General features: G+C 37.7%; 1 protein-coding gene across 2 annotated transcripts in view; it reads left to right on the top strand.

Moving 5' to 3' along the window:
* Orc5 (origin recognition complex subunit 5) overlaps nt 1-20,691 on the top strand; it is a 72,811-nt gene that overhangs the window by 12,438 nt on the left and 39,682 nt on the right. For both annotated transcript variants that reach the window (XM_051174813.1, XM_051174814.1), the window contains exons 6-11: nt 1,302-1,432; nt 9,882-9,930; nt 10,018-10,108; nt 11,957-12,009; nt 16,874-16,986; nt 18,254-18,301. In XM_051174813.1, coding sequence (XP_051030770.1) covers nt 1,302-1,432; nt 9,882-9,930; nt 10,018-10,108; nt 11,957-12,009; nt 16,874-16,986; nt 18,254-18,301 — 485 coding nt within the window. The remainder of the gene's footprint in view (nt 1-1,301; nt 1,433-9,881; nt 9,931-10,017; nt 10,109-11,956; nt 12,010-16,873; nt 16,987-18,253; nt 18,302-20,691) is intronic.

Raw genomic sequence — 20,691 nt, 5'->3', positions numbered from 1 at the left:
AGGAATAAATTATTGCTTCATGTAGGAAATTTTGAATAATAAATACTCGTTTCTTGTTTTATTTATTTATTTGGTATTTTTGAGACAGTTTCACTGTGTAGCTGTAGCTGTTTTGGAACTTACTCTGTAGACCTGACTGTCCTTGAACTCTGGTATCTGCTTGCCTTCAACTCCCAAGTGCTGGGATTAAAGGTATGTGCCACCATGCCCAGCTAATGGTACTTTGTGTTAGTTTCAGCATGTTGAGGGATGAAGTTAAGACCTTAAACATGTAGTATATGAAGAGTTTGAGCTATGAAAGAAGTATCTTTGTCATCTTTACAAGACATCTCACAGAAGGTCAGGTTGAGATTAGGTGGTGATTATTGCAAAAAGCATATTTAATGAGTTACGTTTTAATTAATGAAAATCATTTTCTAGATTGCTGGGAGTTTATATGTGTTGCCCACTTTTTTTCCTGGTTGAAAATTTTTAATAGGCGAAAACATAAACTAAAACGTAAGCTTTTCATCTTTGATTTTTATTTTGCCAATGGTAAGAGTCTGTAGTTTTTCTCTCTGAGTGTCAGTGTTTCATATCGGTGTCATCATTTAGTGATTCTTCTTAGACATTTGTAGGTTTCTAGCTTCACTTTTGCTCCTCTTTCTGGATTATTTCTACCAAAAACACTTCTGATAACAAATGCTCTGTGCTTTGTTTTGTGTGTTTCCCATCCAACAACCAATACTTTAATTGCATAGTCCAGTTTGACAGTTGTTTGGCAATCCGGTCGGAGCTTTCTTCCAGAAATTGGTGTCAAAACCTTAGAGGTTAAAATCTGTCACACAGAGCTGCTTCTCTTGCAGATGCCAGCGCCAAGTTCAGAACTGTCTTCTAAATGCTGACTGTCAATGGGGTCCCATGGTCATCTCTTCTGGTGTAACAGTTTCCTGTAGGGCTCACAGGACTCAAGAAAGCACCGTGCTTTCTTTCTTACTACTGCATTTACTACCGTCAGATCATTGTAAAAGATTGAGAAGAAGAGATATGAACTGTTTGATGAAGAGATACAAAACTGAGGTTCAGGGATGTCCCAAGCCTAGAAACTTCTGTCCCTGCAGAGTTAAGTTTTGTGCTGTGAAGAAAAAGAAATACAAATTATCCTATCACAGAATTACATTTTTCTAACTGGTAACCATTTACTTTCCTTAATTATTGTTGGACCTAAATGTTTGGTTTTTCAAAAGCATTTATACAATTCTGGAACGTAATGAATATGTTTCTGTTCTGATCACTTGAGTTAGTTTGTGTTCTATGAACAGGGAACCTTCAAAAAATCCTGTCCCACGATCATCCTCCAGAGTATTCAGCTGACTTTTATGCTGCCTACATTAATATTCTCCTTGGAGTTTTCTACACTGTCTGTCGAGATCTGAAAGAGCTCAGACATCTGGTAAGTGAGCATTTTGTATATATGCACACACACATGTATGTGTATATCCCCTAATATTTTCTCATTTAGAAAATTTTGAGACAAGCCAGAAGCTGAAAAAATATTTCAGAAATTGGATAAGGCTTTTTGAGGCTAGTATGCCTTAAAAGGATTTACGTCTGTGAGTTAGTACATCCTAAACCTAATGAGAAAATTTGCCTGTATTATTACATGTTTTTATTGTTTTTTTTTTTTTTGTGTGTGTGTGTGTGTGTGTGTGTTATGTTTGTGTACGTGTACAGGGCTGTGCACAGAGAGGCTTGAGGAGGCTGTTAGTGTCCTGCTCTATAACTTTACACTTTGGAAGGAGGGCCTCTTACAGAACTGGGAGCTTACATTTTTCTGCTGGGCTGGCAGTGAGGAAGTCCCAGTGATCCTCATATCTCTACCCTCCTCATTACTGAGATATAGGTGTATGTAACACCCACACCTGGCTCCTTAAGTAGGTGCTAGTATTCAAACTCCAGTCCTCAAAAAAAGCAAGTACATTTAATTGCTGAATCAATCCCTAGTAACAGAAATTATAAAAATCTATTAAAATACAAATGAAAAATAGCAGGGACCTGTAGTGAGATAGTCCTTCTGTAACACTGACCACGCCCATTGGGGGTGGAGCCATGGGCGGAAGTAACCTGTGGAAGGAGGTCGGAGGGGGCCAGGAAGGCGCTCTCTTTCTGGCGTGACTCGGACAGGAGAGGATCGGGTTGAATTTCCTGGTGTTCATCTGTCTAGGTTGTAAGTTATTTCTCCCTGAATAAACATCTATTCAGCCTATTTGTTTATCCTGATCCTTATTTACCGCAATATCTGGTGTCAAAAGTGGGATTTACCTGGGTTTTGCCCCCAGGCGGCAGAAGCCGCCCCCCTCCCCCACCTTCCCCAACGGGCAGGGTTTAACCAGGTGGACTCACCACAGCTTTTGGGACTCGGACAGGAGAGGATCGGGTTGAATTTCCTGGTGTTCATCTGTCTAGGTTGTAAGTTATTTCTCCCTGAATAAACATGTATTCGGCCTATTTGTTTATCCTGATCCTTATTTACCGCAATAGGGACCTGTAATAACAAGCCAGTTAGTATCTCACTGCTAAGTTTTGTAACACCTTTTTCCAGGTTGTGTTTGTGTAGTGACTGGCCTAGGAACTTTCCATTTGAGTAGATAAGAGGCTTTGATTATAGCTCTTCAGTGGCCAGTTATCTTGAATTAGTGATTTTATATATAAAAAGCTTTAACTTTGTAAAAACACTAAAATAGTTGTTTATATTTTGCTAGAAGTTTGGGAAATGATCATGTTTAACTTTTTTTTCCATTACTTAGTTTTGGAGTTGTGAAAAAAGGAGTCAGAATGTCTGAGGGAGATGACTGGGTGGGTAAAGTGTGTGGCACCTTATGCTTTTGCAACCCAGTACTGAGAGTGGAGAACATCCTCCTCCTCTGCCATTTCTGGGGAAAGAACCTGCAGTTTGCTGCTCCTGAACCCCTGGGACTCTATGCAAGAGGGAAAAATCAAGGAAAAAAACATTAGGAAAAGAAAGTAAAGAGTGAAAATATGTACTTAAATATGGCAGTTTTAAAAATTCCTTTGTGCTTTCCTAAAGGTTATTTTATTATTATTATTTTTTTATTATTTTACATATCAATCCCAGTTCCCCCTCCCTCCCATGCCCCCAACCACCCTTCCATCCCATTTCTCCCTCCACCCCCACTCCACAGGGAGGGTGATGCCTTCCAGGAGGGATCATCAAAATCTGTCAAGTCATTTGGAGTAGGGACTAGGCCCTCCCTCCTGCCTCTAGGTTAGGGGAGTATCCCTCCATGGGGAATGTGCTCCCAAAGTCTGAAGGTTAATTTTTAAGAATAACAATCCCACTTTCCTGAATACTATATTCGTTAACTTGAAGTGTGCTTTAAAACTTTATATCACTGATAATGCTAACAAATGTAAGATGTCCTTATGCCTTGAAGAAAATATTGAACAAAACATAAGTGTTCTTTTTTTTTCTCCATATCTAGAACATAAATGAATCAAGACACTTATTTTCCACCACATGCACACTGTTACTGATTTCAAAGTTTATAAATAGCATATTTCTTGAAAATGTCAACTAATTTACATAAAGTTCTTTTCAAACTTTTTTTTTCTGTGTGCGCTTTTAAATCTGCTTTAGGAGGCTGCCTATATGGGCAGCAAAGACAGGAGAAATAAAGTGCTGTTTTGAATATTCATTTAGATTTGCTTTCTCCGAGACTGCATTTGGTAGTCTAAAAATAGTAATTATAATTGTTAGAAAAGCCAGCTAAAGGGGTTATTTTATACTCATCTAAATGCCAAATCAGAATAGCTTATTTGCTTAACCTTAATTTTGCATATTTTTAAACATGCCTACATTTAAATTTCTTATATTTTCCTCTAAAATAACAAAATGAGAATTAGAATGATTAGAAATCATTCAGGGATGACTGAATTGTTTAGATAGATGTAAGTAGTCTTTTAAAATGCAATACTAGTGTCTGCTTAAGCTGTCTTGTTTTCTTTGTCCTTTGGGTAGCGGGAAGAGCTAGTGGCTTAGTGATTAAGAGGGTATCAAAATAAGGGTAATTGGTAAGATGGAGAGATGACCAGCTGTTAATAAAATGTAGTTCACTACTGTATTTGATGGTGTTGATATTTGCTGTAATTATTTTATAAGATAATGAAAGTATTTCAGTAATTTTAAATTTTATCTTACAAATTTGAAAACAGGTTTTAATTTATAGAAAAGTTACAAGCCTAGAAAAATAACTCATTACATGAGAGCGTTTGCTGTACTATTTCTGAGTACTTCAGTGTGTGTGTTCCATACAGAGATACACTCACCTAACAAAATAATACCACAATTAAAATTAGACAATTGAGTTGTGGGTGAGGGAGAGCTGGCAAGATGGCTCTTTTGGTAAAGTACTTGACTTATAATTTTAAATACTTGAATTTGATCCCCAGCCTCCCCACCCTACCCCACCTCTAAAAGCTGTAATTGATGGCAGATGCTTGTAATCCCAGAGCTGGGGAGATAGGCACATCCCTGGGGCCCTCTGGTCACCCAGTTTGCCTGCTTGGCCAGTTTCATATCTTATAAAGAAGTGTTGGCAGCACCTGAAGAATGATACTTAGTTTGTCCTCTGGTGTATAGATATATGTATGCATGTGTGTTTGTACATGTACTTTACAAACAAAAGAAAATTATTTTTTTTTCACTATAAAGTACTCTTCAGACTTGGTTCCATATATGTTAGTTATCCCAGTGAATATGTTCCAGAGCACAATAATCCCATTCAGTTACGTGTTGCATATAATTGTCAAGTCTCTTGAATTTACTTTCATCTGAAAACAGCTCTTGTTTTTAAGGTCTCATCATTTGGAGACCTTTAAAGACCACAGTCGAGTTGATCTGTAGACTTGGTTTGCATTTGTCACGTGTTTCCTCCTGATTGGGTGCAGACTGTACATTTGACAGGAATATTATGGAAATGTCCTGAGCAAAGGAACTCAGTTTATCTCACACTATTCTGTTCTTTTTTGTCATGTCAATCACGTTCACTTTTACCATTGATTAGGATGCTCTCTCTTTTCCTTTGTACTTAATATATATGTATTTGCTTGGGGAAATATCTTTACACTTGTCTACTTTAAGCCTATTTTTCTCATTTCAAGCTGTTTTAGGGTATCTACTTTAAGATAGGTTGATTATCATGGACGGGGTATGTCTTTCTTAATTGATCCTAATATTTGATTCATTTGCAAGCAGAGTTTTCTGTGGATACTGGAGATTCAAACCATCTGTAAAGTGGGCACTGGATATTTTGAAGGACTGAATGAGTTAATATACAGTAAGCATTTAGAGTGGGAAGTTCTGGAGCACAGAAAGAACTTATTGCTTGTTGGAAATTCCTATGAATTAGTGAGTTAATTAAGTGTTCTTAGTTCTGGTTTTTGTTACTTCAGTATTTAAGAGATTATAAACAGGCAAAACAATTGAGAATTATGTCTACTTTGCTCTGCAGTGTTTTTATTTTTATACTTCAGTATGTATGTTGGTTTTCTGTTGCTACATATGAAATTGCCATATTTAGAATCTCAAATAACTCGTATTTATTTGCTCACTATTCTTGAGGTTCTCTGTTCAATGCATGATAAAGCTGTAATCAAAATTTTCTGTAGAATGGATTTTCATCTTGTGGTTTGGGGGATCCATCTGCTTCTAATTGCATTCATGTATTCCTTTGGGTTATAAGAATGAAGTTTCATGGCCCTGGTGACTGGATGTAGATGTCTCCCCTAGGACATCTACAAGCCCGTGACAGTGCTTGAGTTCCCCTGTAATCACTGACTTCTGTGACCAACCAGAGAAAAGTTTCTCCTATGATTAGCTCTGATTCACCTGACAACCTTCCCTATTGTGCCTCTCCAGTAGCTTATTCTTTGGGATCTTAATTTCATCAGCATAATCTCTGCACAACAATACCTAGATTAGTATCAGATTGAACTGGGAGATGTGGGCATACTAAGGGACAAAGTCTTGGGATCACCTTAGAATTCCTTCTACAGTTTACACATATCAGACTCTCTTCCAGCAAATGATCTTGCCTATCACAATGAAATTGTGCTAGAAATTGTAACGAGTATGGTTTTTCCGCCCGCCACCGCTGGTCTTGTCCTGCTCTTGTTCCGCCGCCACGCCAGCCCCAAATAATGCACAGAGACTCTGTATTTGATACAGTACTGTTGGCCCAGTTACTTGTTTCTTATCGGCTAGCTCTGCCTTTAATTATTAACCCATTTCTGCTGATCTATGTATTTTCACATGGCCTTCTCTTACCGGGGAGGCGGCTGGCGTCCAGCTCTCTCCTGATTCTCCATCTTGACTCCTGCCTCCTACTTCCTATTTCCTTCTTGTCTCCTAGTCCCTCCTATCTTCCTTTCCTATTGGCCAATAGTGCTTTATTATTAACCAGTATGAGAAACATATACAGAATGACATCTCCCATCATCTCCTCTTTTCTGTCTAAATAAAAAGAAGGGTTTTAACCTTAACATAGCAAAATATATAACACAACAGTTACCAAATAAGAATCACAGTTAACAATATTTAGTTCATTAACATTTATCAAGATTTAAGAAACTATTCCATCATATATTCCATCTTTGTGAGTCTAAAGTCCTATATGTAACTTATCTTTAATCCAACTAAGGAAAACTATAATCATTACTTCTGTCTTCAACTCCTTCAAAGACCACAGAAGGATAATATATAAGCTCTAGAAATGACAGAGACATCTTGCCTTTTCAGTCACCCGAAGTTCTTGTGTAATCTTCCATCTTCAGCCCATAGGCCATAGTGTGTCTGGCAGACTCTTCAGCAAAGCAGGAAACTTTAAACTGTCTTCTTGTATTGGCAGTTTATCAGTCACTTTTCTCTGTGTCCTGCAGACTGTCTCGCAGACTCTTCCATGAAGCAGGAACTCTGTAGCAATGTCCATCTTGAATCAGCAGTCACTTTTCTGTGGGTCCTGCATGTCCAGTTTATACAGCATAAAGTCAAACAGTCCAGACAAGAGCAGTATCTTGTCCAAATGGCTAGTCTTGCCATATTGGAAGTAAACTCCATAATGAGTTTTTTCAATGTCCATCTTCCTTTCTGGTGCAGGTGGTATTGCCAAGAGCAATTATGTCTCACTGTCACGAAAACCCTAAACCATTTTAAATGCCATATTCTGTAGGTCTTTGAAAGGTTTGAAGAATGCCTATCTCAAATACATCTCTGTGTATCTTGAAAATCTAACTCACCTAGCTATAAGTTTTGACTATTATAGGTAACTATGTAAAATCTGTACTAAATTATACATTACATTTTTAAATGAGCTATATAAACACAATACATAAACAAGAAGAGAAATATACATATCACAACATTGGCCTTAAATTTTATCAATAAATGAAAATCCATTCCAAAATGAAATATTCATATCTATACCATAATTCCCTTTTTACCTTTAAAAGGATATTTGTTGTGATCATTAACCATTTATAACCAAGTCCATTTAAATGAAAACAAACATTTATAAACAATATTTGGGAATTTGGGCGTCGTTCTTTCCAAACTACTTCCTGCTGATAGGGGCGCTGTCATGGGGATCCTAAGAAGTTGCAGAAATCTTGGCTGTAGTCTGCGAGGCTGCTTTGTCCAAGCTGTTTTGAATGTTGGATCACCAGCGACTCTGTTTCAGGGGGCCTGGCTTGATCAAACCACATTAGTCTGGAAGGAATCCACAGCCTTTTATTTTCTGTGGAAACAAAAATAGAAATCCTTTTCCCCAGTAACTTGTCCTTAGACTTAAATGTTGGAGTCAAAGCATTGTTAACATATATAAATTGAATTAATCCAGCAGCATTTCCTTTATCAGTTGTTGTTATTTTCTCAGCAGTCAAACAATGTAGAGACAACACAATAGCATACAGTAACCAGATTCTCTCTGAGCTTTTCATCTTTACGTGGCTTTATTATTACTCCGTTTCTTTTACTTTTTATTTTTTTATTTTTTGACATAGGGTTTCACTGTGTAACTCTTATCTGTCCTGGAATTTACTCTGCATACCAGGTTTACTTTGCAAATCACAGAGATCTGCTTGCCTCTGTCTCCTGAGTGCTGGGATTAAAGGTGTGTGCTACAACACCCAGTTCCTCTTTGTCTATTTAAAACCTTTTTTTTTCATGTCTACGTATATTTTAAAACACACTGTAAACCTTTAGAGGTTCTTCTTAATATGAATCTGTCTTTACTGTAAATCTTTATCTTCGTCTGGCCACAAGTCTTTTATCTGGTAAACAACAACATTGCTAAAATGAAAGTCATAGCTGTGTCAGCCACGGTTTACCAAAGATGGTGGCGGGTACTTTTACCGCCAGCATGGAAAGCTGTGCTCACCGCCTTGGTCTGCGCTGCCACCCAGAAAGCATGCTGCCGGCTTGGAGATGTGGTCACTGCCATTGCCATCTCTCATACACACCAATAAACTGTTAGCAGAGTTATTTAAAAGCTGTGCGGTTTTTTGCTGTTTATGCTGAGTCAGGAACCTTCCCTTAAAGGAGCCGCGCGAATATCTGCTTGTCTCTAGCAAGTCAGAGTCCAACCGAGAAAAATGCTGTTACCAAGAAACCTTGCTTATTTCTGTTCTTTTGTTTCTACAACCCTTTTTTAAGCTTTTGTTAAATTTTAAGTGGAAGTTCTTACTAGCCACGTGGGCGCCATCTGTAAGGAGTTCGGTTTTCCGCCTGCCGCCTCCTGGTCTTGTCCCGCTCTTGTTCCGCCGCCACGCCAGCCCCAAAAGAAATCTCACTGAGGAAGAGTTAGAAAAGTGCCTTAACTTGCCAGCCCTACCTTTACGTTCTTGTCAGTATTCATAATCGATTGTTTTATCACCTAAGGTAATGCAAATCTTTTCTTTGGAACTATGGGAAATAATTGCTACCGATGGTGTAGTAAAAGTGCACCTTTCAAGGGTCAGTGGGTCAACAGGGAGCTGTGATAGTTGTGCATACTGATGCTATGCTTCTCTTACTAGTGTGAACATGAATGTTCATGGAGCACGTTATTAGTTCTTAAAGTTACACCTGTGGTCGTTACTTTTCCTGTTTTGTTTTTTTTTTTTTTGTTTTTAATGAAACTAGTAAAAACTGGCATGGGGATAGATGAGGAGATCTGCAATTATGGAGAAAATGTTTAATGTCAAAACCAATCCAAAATGGTTTTTGCTTGGTTTTGGAATAGTAGTGGGTTTTATTAGCCTTAGAATTTTGTTTTTCTTGGAAACTAGCTGCAGCCTAAGGTACTAGTGAGTTTGAATTTCTATTACTCTGTAGTGAATCTGTAGGCTTCTAGTGTGGAAAATATTAAGTAGTTGGGATTAGTTAGTTTTCCTCACACTTCTTAATGCATAGAATTCCTGAAGAGATTTTTAAAACATGTAATAGATTTTGGGTCTTATCCCCAGATTGATTTAGTATGCCAGTACAAACACTTTGAGTCATCCTTAATTAGGTGATGCTTAATTTATGATGGTGTTCACATGCTGGAAAATAGCAGTTAATTGTCTGGCCTTGATCTTTTTATTAAACATCATTATGGTTTAGAGTACAAATTATGCCTTATCATTTATATGAGCCTAATGTATTAAGTAGGATTTAACCAGTATTATGTATGCTGTTGTACTACGATTATTGATATTTTTGTTGCTTTATTGAAGTAGCAAGCTAGAATTACCCTGTACTTAAATATTGATTTTAAATAAAATTTCTTAATTTGTAATAAAACATGTGAAAAATTCTTAACTATAATCTTTTTCCTGCTTTGTCTTCTCTTTTTTTAAATTCATAGGCAGTGCTTAATTTTCCCAAATATTGTGAACCTGTAGTTAAAGGAGAAGGTAACTAATTAAAATTATTAATATTTCATATTAGATTAGATTCATTATATTATACAAAATTTAATTATTGAAATTTCCTGGGAGTAGCAGGTGAACGTGATACTCGAAAACTGTGGAGAAATATTGAACCTCACCTGAAGAAAGCAATGCAGACTGTTTATCTCAGGGAGATATCAAGGTAATTATGTGTTTAGCATGTTAGATATTACTTATCCAAAGTGCATTACAGACATCAGGTTTTTAGTTTTGTTTTATTTTTGAATATTTGTATATAATTTGTTTATTAAGCTCCCTAATCCATAATCTAAGCTCTAGAATGCTTCAGATTTGTAAACTATTTAATTTCATATCACAGCTGTTCTTCAGTTAAACTACAGGACACAGTTCACCTTTCCTTCTTTACATAAGTATATAAAAAGAGAAGATTCAGCAGTAGCTATAATTGGACCTCATGGAGACAGGAAACAATGGGTTGTATAAGGTTCAACACTACAGTAAATAAAACATGTTGGAAATAGAACACCTGCTTTCATGCACCAGAAGTGTTCACAATCCCAGTTATTGGAAGTTCCCTTCTTAGACTCGGCTAGAATGTTGCATTCTAATAAATCACCACAGATACAGAGATTAAAGCAATGAATTGTCTTAGAGGATGCACTCTTGCAGCTTCTGGTAGTTGCTGTTTCATCAGACTGTGGCTCTTTACTGTATCTCTAAGTCTGCAGCCAAACACTGTTTCTTCTCCCTGACCTCATCTCCTGGAAGGGCCTTGTTGATTTCACTGGGACTACTAGAATAAGAGAAACTTTCTGTCTCAGGATCTGATTTGGCCACATCTGCTAAGGCCCTTTCCCCCCCCCCCCCCACACAGAGGCAGCATAATTACTTGTTAGCAGCTTTGAAACAAGCATTATTAAGTCTTCTATTGAGACTTGCAAACAGTTTAGACTACAAATAAAAGCACCTCCAGGCTTCTAAGCAAAAAGTCACTTACAAAAGAAAGTTAAGGAAAACCTGCAAATTGATCAACATTTTCAAGAAAGTCAAAGAGAAGTGAAGCCAGATATTTCTTTTTTCAACCTGTCAATCATGTACCAAAGCTGTAGAAAACAGTTTAGGCAAATTAAACAAAAAAACACTATTCACAAGGCATATCTGAGGAATCTGCTAGTGACCGTTTTGACATGATAGTGATGACAGGGAAATTCTAGCTAAAAGACTGATTGTAAACATTGTCTCTAAATGATGTAGACAGTGTGCCAGCATATATTGTTTGCTGGATAAGCTGGAGATAGAACTTCAAACAGTAGTAAGAGGACCAAGCATGGTGGCCAATGCTTTGAATTTCAGCACTAAGGTGGCAGAGGCAACCAGATTTCTGTGAGTTTAAGGACAGCCTGGTCTATAGTAAATTTCAGGCTACTACCTAGTGAACATCCCACCCCCCCCCCAAAAAAAAAAAATAAGCTAGAGAAGTGGAGTGGGAAAGAATGTATTGCCCTGTAGGTAAGAGGTGAGAGACAAATACATAAAAAGCTGAAAGTGTGCTAAAACACCTTTCTTCATCCTTCTAATCTGTTCCTAACCACCTGTATGGTTTCTGATTTTTCTTCCCTCTCTCTTTTGAAAACTATGGATTCATTTATATTAGTTTTGTATTTGTGTGTTCTTAAAGGACTTATTCTGTGGGTCTCAGTGTTCTGACCTGATCATTCACACATCAGTTGATTACAGGTTAGAATTAATGTACAGTTATATGCAGTACAGTGACTAGAATTGCTGTGAGTTTTATTAATTGTGATCAGAATTAAAAAGATAGTTAAAAAAAATAAATATTTGAGCAGTATGTTACACTGTTCATATATTTCAAATGTTTTTGTACAGGTAAAATCATGTACACGGGTGTGTAAATTTTACTTTTCTATTTTCTAACTTAAATGAAAATATGTTCTATAGGGCTCTTTATACTAAAGGATATTGATTACTTATATTTTCAACCTATTTTTGCTCTTCTATTTTATTTTAGTTCGCAGTGGGAAAAGTTACAGAAAGATGACACAGACCCAGGACAGCTAAAAGGTATTAAATACAATACTGAGAATTACCAGGGCACTGTATAAACTATTATAAAAACAGTGGTAAGTGATAAAGAGTCTTAAGTTAGCAAATGGAGTTTGAAAAAGGATTTACTTTTAAAGCTGGATATTTTCTTTTCTTTTTTATTTATTTTTTCTTTTACATGTCCATCCCAGTTCCCCACTCCCTCCCTCCTTCCCTCCTTCCCTCCTTCCCTCCCTTCTACCCTCTCTGCCCTTTCACATGCACCCTGACCACCCTCCCCTCCCATCCCCGCACCCCAATTCCATATGTAGGGGGATGACATCCAGGTGGGGTCATGTAAATGTGTCAAGTCATTTGAAGTAAGGACTAGGACTTCCCTCCTGTCTCTAGGTTAAGGCGGTATCTCTCCATGGGGGATGTGTCCACAAGGTCCTTTTGTGCACCAGGGATACATCCTGGTTCCACTGTCTGAGGTCCCTTAGATGGCTCAGTCCTTCTAGCTGAGACCCATATTCAAGGGGGCCTGAGTCAGTCTCATGCTGGATTCCCAGCTATCAGTCTGGGGGCCCATTAACTCCTCCTTGTTCGGGTCAGCTGTCTCTATATGTTTCTGCACCCTGGTCTTGTCCTCTCCCTCTGCATCTGGATTGTAGGTAGACTCAGTGTTTAGGTATGGGTGTTTGCTTCTGTTTCCAACAGAAGTATGAGAGCTCCATAATGGTGGATAAATTAGTTATTGATCTCACTATCTAGGAAGGGCATTTATGGTAGCCTTCCCAAGGTTGCTCAAATTGTTAGTTGGCGGCAGTCTTGTAGGTCTCCAGACCTTTCTGTAGGTTCACATTTCTCTTCAAACCAATCATACCTCCCTCTTTTATTTTCATTCTCTCTCTCTCTCTCTCTCTCTCTCTCTCTCTCTCTCTCTCTCTCTTCCCCCCTATCTTCTATTGCTACCCTGACTCCATTTTCCTACTCGCATGTGCTTTCCTCTCCTCCCCCTTTCTTTCTCCTACTTCTCTCTCCATTCACTGCCTCCATACTTACTATGTGCTCTGTGGGAATTGCCCCTTCCCCCTTCTGTGAGGGACTTTATATGTATCTTGTAGAATACCCGTTGTATCCTAGTTCCTCTGGTGGTGTGAATTATAGGTTGGTGATCATTTGCTCTAGATCAAAAATCCATATATGAGTGAGTACATACCATGTTCCTCTTTTTCTGACTGGGTTACCTCATTCAGAATGGTTTCTTCAAGTGCCATCCACTTGCCTGTGAATTTCAAGATTCCATTCTTTTTCTCTGCAGAGTAGTATTCCATTGTGTAGATGTGCCACATCTTCTTTATCCATTATTCAGTTGAGGGGCATCAAGATTGCTTCCAGGTTCTTGCTACTACAAATAATGCTGCAGTGAACATAGTTGAGCAGATGTCTTTGTTGCATGGATGTGGATCATTTGGGTATATGCCTAAGAGGGGGATTGCCGGGTCCTGTGGTAAACTAATTCCCATTTTCCTGAGGAACCGCCATACTGATCTCCAAAGTGACTGTACGAGTTTGCACTCCCACCAGCAGTGGAGGAGTGTTCCCCTTTCTCCATATCCTTTCCAACATAAGTTGTCATTTGTGTTCCTAATTTTAACTATTCTGGCAAGAGTAAGATTTGCATTTCCCTGAAGGCTAAGGATGTTGAGCACTTTCAGCCTTTTTGATTTCTTCTTTTGAGAATTCTTTCTTCAGTTCTGTACCCCATTTTTTAAATATGGTTATTTGTTGTTTTGTTGACTAGTTCCTTTAGTTCTTTGTTTATTTTGGAGATGAGCCATTTGTCAGATATAGGATTGGTGAAAATCTTTTCCCAGTCTGTGGGCTGCCGTTTGGTCTTGTTCACTGTGTCCTTTGCCTTACAGAAGCTTCTAAGTTTGAGGAGGTCCCATTTATTAATTGTTTATCTCAATGACTGTGTTCCTGGCTGGAGTTATGTTCAGGAAGCAGTCTCCTATACAAATTTGTTCGAGGGTACCTCCTACGTTTTCTTCTAAGCGGTTCAATGTGGCTGGATTGATGTTGAGGTCTTTGAACCATTTGGACTTGAGTTTTGTGCATGACAACAGAAGATGCTTTCCTCAAGCCATTGTATTCTTTTATCTGTTTTGTCGAAAATCAGGTGTTCATAGCTGTGTGGGTTTATATCAGGATTTTTGATTCGATTCCATTGGTCTACCTGTCTGTTTTTGTGCCAACACCAGGCTGTTTTCAGAACTATAGCTCTGTAGTAGAGCTTAAAGTCAGGAATGGTGATGCCTCCTGAAGTCCTTTTATTGTACAAGGTTGTTTTGGGTATCCTGGGTCTTTGGTTTTTTCATATAAAGTTGATTATTATCCTTTCAAGGCCAGTGAAGAATTGTGGTGGGATTTTAATGGGGATTGCATTGAATCTGTGGATTGCTTTTGGCAAGATTGCCATTTTTACTGTTTATCCTACCTATCCAAGAGCATGGGAGGTCTTTCCATTTTCTGGTGTCTTCTTTAATTTCTTTCTTTAGAGCCACAAAGTTCTTACTATATAAGTCTTTTATTTGTTTGGTAAGCGTTATCCCAAGATACTTTATGTTGCTTGTGACTATTGTAAAGGATGATGTTTCTCTGATTTCTTTCTCTGTCTCTTTGTCGTCTGAATATAGTAGGGCTACTAATTGTTTTTAGTTTATCTTGTATCCTGCTAGTTTGCTGAAGGTGTTTATCAGCTGTAGGAGTTCCCTGGTAGAGTTTATTGGGTCGCTTATGTAAACTATCATATCACCTGCAAATAGAGACAGTTTGACTTCTTCCTTTCCAATTTGTATCGACTTGATCTCCTTTTGTTGTCTTATTGCTTTAGCTAGAACTTGAAGTACAATATTTAAGAGATATGGAGAGAGAGGTCAGCCTTTTGTTGTTCATGATTTTAGAGTAATTGGCTTAAGCTTCTCTCCGTTCAGTTTGATGTTGGCTGTTGGTTTCCTGTATTGCTCTTACTCTGTTTAGGTATTTTTCTGTTCTTCCTGATCTCTCCAAGATGTTTATCATGATTGAGAGTTTTGCTGGGTTAGTAGCCTGGGCTGGCATCCGTGTTCTCTTAATACTTGTAGAACATCTATTCAGGACCTTCTGGCCTTGAGGGTTTCCATGGAGAAGTCAGGTGTAATTTTGATAGGTCTGCCTTTATATGTTACCTGTCCTTTTTCCTTCGCTGCTCTTAATATTCTTTCTGTATTCTGTATGCTAGTTATTTTGATTATTATATGTTGAGGGGTCTTTTTTCTTTGGTCCAGCCTATTTGGTTTTCATTATGCTTCTTATACTTTCATGGGCATGTCCTTCTTCAGATTGGGAAAGTTTTCCTCGATGATTTTGTTGAATATGTTTCAGCACCTTTGAGCTGGGCTTCCTCACCTTCCTCTATGCCTATTATTCTTAGGTTTGGCCTTTACATGGTGTCCCACATTTCCTGGATGTTTTGTGTCATGGATTTGTTGGATGTATGATTTTCTTTGGTCGATGAATCTATTTCTTCTAGTTTATCTTCTGTGCCTGAGATTCTCTCTTCCATCTCTTGAATTTGTTGGTTATGCTTGTGTCTGTAGTTCCCGAATTTTTGCCCAGTTTTTCTATTTCCAGTATTCCTTCGGTTTGTGTTGCCTTTATTTTCTCTATTTCAGTTTTCAAGTCTTGAACCATTTCTTTCACCTGCTTAATTTTTTTTTTCTTGACTTTCTGTACTCTTTACTTTCCTTAATAAATTTGTTCATTTCTTCCTCTTTTTTGTTTGTTTGTTGTTCCATTTCTTTAAGGGATTTTCTCACATCTTCTTTGAGAGCCTCTAACATTTTTATGATGATAATTTTTAAGTCATTCCCATCTGATTCATCTGCTTTGTTGTGTTCCGTTCTAGTTGGGGTAGATTTCCTGGATTGTGGTGGTGTCATGCTTGTCTTTCTGTTGTTCGGTGTTTTCTTGTATTGCAGTCTTCGGGTAGCTTCTTCCAGAAGGTGTTGGTGGGGTCTCTTCCTCTCTCTATGGTACTTCCCCAGTGGTACTTCCCAGAAGTTCGGTATCTGTATCTCTGACTGGCCAATCTCTCTTGGAGGTCTCTCCACAGGCAGGGGCCCTGCGATGGGGGTCAGCAATCAGGCTCCAGTAGAATACTCTAGCCAAGGCCTCTAGCCAAGGCCTGGCGATGGGGACAAAGGCTGGGCTGATACTCAGGATGTTTCTGCACTGATAGGCAGATTTAGCTGGGACCTGGCACTCTCCAGCTGAGGCCTTTTTAGCAGAGGCCTTGCGATGGGGGTCAAGGATCCTGCTGGCAGGATCTCAGAGTGGTCCCGCAGAGATAGGTGGATCTCTGAGAGGGGCCCGGAACTCCAGTAGAGGACTGGCAGCAGAGATCAGAGACCAGGCATGTGGAAATTCCAAGCTAGATATTTTCATTAATGATTTTCCTTCAGTTGAATACCAGTTTTGTCTTTTCTTAGATTCTATCATGATTGGATTCTACCATGTCAAAAATCAATTACTATTTCCTTTAGTATTTTCACCTAAATAATCCAGTTCTATGATACAACTTTTACTTAGTATATGTGATGGAGATACAGGAATCATAGTAGATGTAAACTTCCTATTTTGTGGTCATATAAGGCCTTCAGGGAATTTTAATGGAGAAAATAATGTTAAGGGGAATAAACAAAAGGGTTTACCCCTTTACTCGGGAAAAGTCTGCCATCAGTAATGCTCAGTGCTTCGGCCCTGGGGTCAGCGGCAGTAGCCAAGCACAGCTGTGGTGGTGTAAAGGGAAGCTGGAAAGTATACTTAACACTGTTGTCATGGATGTTTCCTTATGTAGGTCTCTCAGCATACACCCACGTGGAACTTCCATATTACTCTAAGTTTATTCTTATTGCTGCATACCTTGCCTCTTATAACCCAGCACGAACTGACAGGAGGTTCTTCCTTAAGGTAATAGTAACATACTTTTTTTTTTTAATTAAAATCTCAGACATATGAGCTTCAAAAATATTGCATGTAAAGACATTTTTCTGGTCATCATTTTATAAATATTATATCACCTATTTTTAGAGCATTTAAATTATATTAGGTAAGCTACAGATGATTCAAAGAGCAGAGTATATTATACAACTAGAATACTAATTTTTCCATGAGGTACTTGAATATTTTGGTATTGTCTGAGTGGTACTTAGTCCTCTTGTATACCAAGGAATGACTGCTCTGAAGTTTCTCTGTCAACTTCTGCAGGTCACAGATTAGACTGAAATTGCTAAGTACAGTTAAGGCTGTTTGTGAATGGTCTACACACCCAGTCTGAACTTTGAGAAAAAGTAGGTACTTTACAGATCACAAGAACTCAAGTATATATAAGCTTATAGTCTAAAACCTCTCCATTTCCTAGAACATTCTTTTTATCTTCCACTTTCATGTGTGCATGAGTATTTTCATGTTTGTGTGCACATGTGTGGGCAATGGAAGCATGCATATGTGTGTACATGTGTGTGGAGTTTGATGCTAGAAGTCATCTCAGGTCTCTTCAAGCCCTAAGCTCACCAGTCTGGTTAGTTTGCTTAGATGACTTACTCTGGGCCTCCCTGTCTCTTTCCAAGGCTAGAATTACAAGCAGGCTACCACACCCTTCTAGAATTTCTTTAAGTTTTGGTGGTCTGAACTCCAGCCCTCATGTAACACTGCTTTATTCTCTGGATGGAAAATATTTAGTAATTAGGTTTTATTTTTTTGGTTTTCTCTTCTGTTACTGGTCTTGGGGAGCAAGGACAACTCCTATCCCAACTACTGAGTCTTCAGTGCTCTAATGTTCTCAGTCATTGTATAGCATATGAATTAACATCCTTCTTTAAGTGATGAATATATATACATTTGTTTATCTTCAGAAGTTCTGTTTTTATAGCAGTGAATATGTACAGTGAAAATCAATGTAACAAATTCTTTTAAGAATTAACACTATTGTCTATTGTATTTTATAACTTTTATGTGCAAAAGTAATCCTGCATCTAGTCTAGTCTAACTCTATCCTAAAGGATATCATAATAAGTAAAATAATAAGTAATAACATAATACAATTAAATATATATATATACACATACATACATACACATAAGTGTATATAATTAGCACTGTGTATTCTATCTTTTCAACAAATTGCCTTTTCTAGTTGAAGGTTCTTATTCTAAAATATTATTTTCCTTAATTTCAGCATCATGGGAAAATCAAGAAAACCAATTTTCTAAAGAAACATGAAAAGGTATTTATGTTTTAAATTCCTTTAACTTTTGAATTTAGAGAAACTTTGAATTTAGGATAATTAAGGAAGTGGATGAATGTGTAATTATATTTGCATATGAACACTTTTTCTGTTGAAGATGTTACCACTTAATGTAATGGTATACATAACAAAATAACTTCTCATGCTATGTGAAACATATGTTCAGATTTGAGACAGTTATCTGTTGTTGTGAGTTACAATGTTTTTACTACACATATAAAGTTTCCAGCTCTTAAAAAATACAATAGCTTAATTATAGGAAATAAAAATCTTTAATATTTTTCTACCATCATTTCTCAGCATATGTGAATCAATTTAGTTTATTTTTCCAATTTAGTTTATTGTTTCATTTTAGAATATTTGATTTTTCAGAATTACTGTTTGACATGCTTGTTTGAGTTAAGTGAAGTTTAGTTTGGGTTTAGGACAGAATAGACAATTTCTGAAAATACCTTAAGCATACTTCTGCCATTTTATCTGTAACGTGTTTGCAAAGTGATGTTCTCAGCACTTATGTGTATAAAATCAAAATATTGGTCAACTTTGTAGGAAACTGAAGCTGCTCTACATCTTGCATCAAAACATTCAGTTACGTATGGCTGTGGTGGCACACGCCTATAATCCCAGCACTTGGGAGTTCGAGGCCAGCCTGATCTACAGATCAAGTTCCAGCATAGGCTCTAAAGCTACACAGAGAAACTGTCTTGAAAAAACAAAAGATTTAGTTATTTACATAATCAAGTATATCTTTTTAGTGTACAGATTGCTTTGTCTCTAGTAAATGGCAAGATTTTAGCAAGAAATGATTTTTAAATAAATTTATTTATGGTTTGTTTACCTTTTTATGTATTTAATTCTATCATTCAAATTCAGGAGGCCAAGGCAGACAGATTCCTGTGAATTCAAGACCAGCCTGGTCTAGAAAGAGAGTGCAGGCCAGCCAGGGCTGCAGAGTGAGACCCTGTGTCCAGTGTGAAGAAAGGGGTCACAAGTGGAGTATTTACAAGATTTCCCAGAATAGATGGATATTCAGGTCATTAAGCAGATGGCAGGGTGTTAAAACCACAGTTCAAAACCATGCTGATTTGTCTGAGGAGTGTCGAAAAGCTCAGTTATTTCTCACTGAGTACTTTTCACAGTAGGTCAGTGAGATCAGTGCACAGACCATTCAGGAGGTAGACAGCTCTGATCCACATGTGGTATACCCAGTCTGCTGCTGACTAAGCTGGAACTGGAGAGCTTTGAACCACCATCTGTATTGTTGAAGCTATAAATTGTTTTTCACTCAATCTTAAAAGCAGATCAGTATACACTTCTCAATTACTGGTGTGTTTTCCTGACTTTAAGAAGCAAAACTGTTTTACTATCCTTTGCTTTTCATTGTTACTGCTGTGAAAATCTCTACTTCCTTTTTTTGATGTCTGTATTCTCTATTGCTCAGCAGTTTGCTTCCTATGTTATTGTTACAGTTGTGCTATACTGTATCTGGGATTAAATTTCTTTTTATTTTGAGTTAGTTTTGCCTCTGAACATTAACTTTTCATGTGTTGCCACTTCTCCCTTTATCTGTCTTCTTGAGACATTATTGTCCCTTTGAAAGTCATTCTAATTCATTCCCTTTGGTCTCTGTATACTTTATTCCAAAGGTAATTTTTTCAACTCCATCTTCTCTTTGGTTTTGAGGAAATTCAGTTATTTCCCTACCTTTCTATAATTTGACCCCGGATCCAATTCTAGGCCTACAGCAAAGCCTTCAGTTTTGTCCCTACTTTCTTGAACTCAGGGACACATGATTAGAGTATGTGACTATTTTTGCAGACCAGTTATAAAAATGACAGAAAGAGTAAATGATACAAAGAGGTAGCTTGAATACTAACAGACATGGTATAATTCCTGTCTTCACCAATTAGGTACATTTACACTATTGGATTGACAACACTGACAAGAACTGACAATTTTAAGTGCAGATGACACTATAAATCAGTATAAAACAGCCTGCCTACCCGGTAGGCTAATCAATTTAAATATGAATGAAATTTGTATATGTGCTAAGGCTAGGCTGCACTGCAGAAACAAAACAAAACTACAAATCCCAAAACTCTGGAGTAGCTTACCACAACAGAATTTTGCTCGAAATAAAAGTGGATTTGAGTTGAATGGCTTCTTCCATCCAACTGTGATGTCAAGTGAAACACAGTGGCCTCTGGGGTTAACAGCAAGGGGAGCAAGGAGGAACAGTCTCAGTGGTTTGAAAAGTTCTTTTTTGGAATTTCATGCATCACTTCTACTCAATATTCCAGAACTCTATCCATCTGTAAAAATGGATAAGTCTTACTGTGTGCCCAAGAAGAACAAAACAAAAGAAAAAA

The sequence above is a fragment of the Phodopus roborovskii genome, unplaced genomic scaffold (genome assembly GCF_943737965.1).
Source record: "Phodopus roborovskii unplaced genomic scaffold, PHOROB, whole genome shotgun sequence".
NCBI lineage: Eukaryota > Metazoa > Chordata > Mammalia > Rodentia > Cricetidae > Phodopus > Phodopus roborovskii.
The sequence above is the reverse complement of the archived record's forward strand: the minus strand, read 5'-3'. Positions and strand labels throughout refer to the sequence as shown.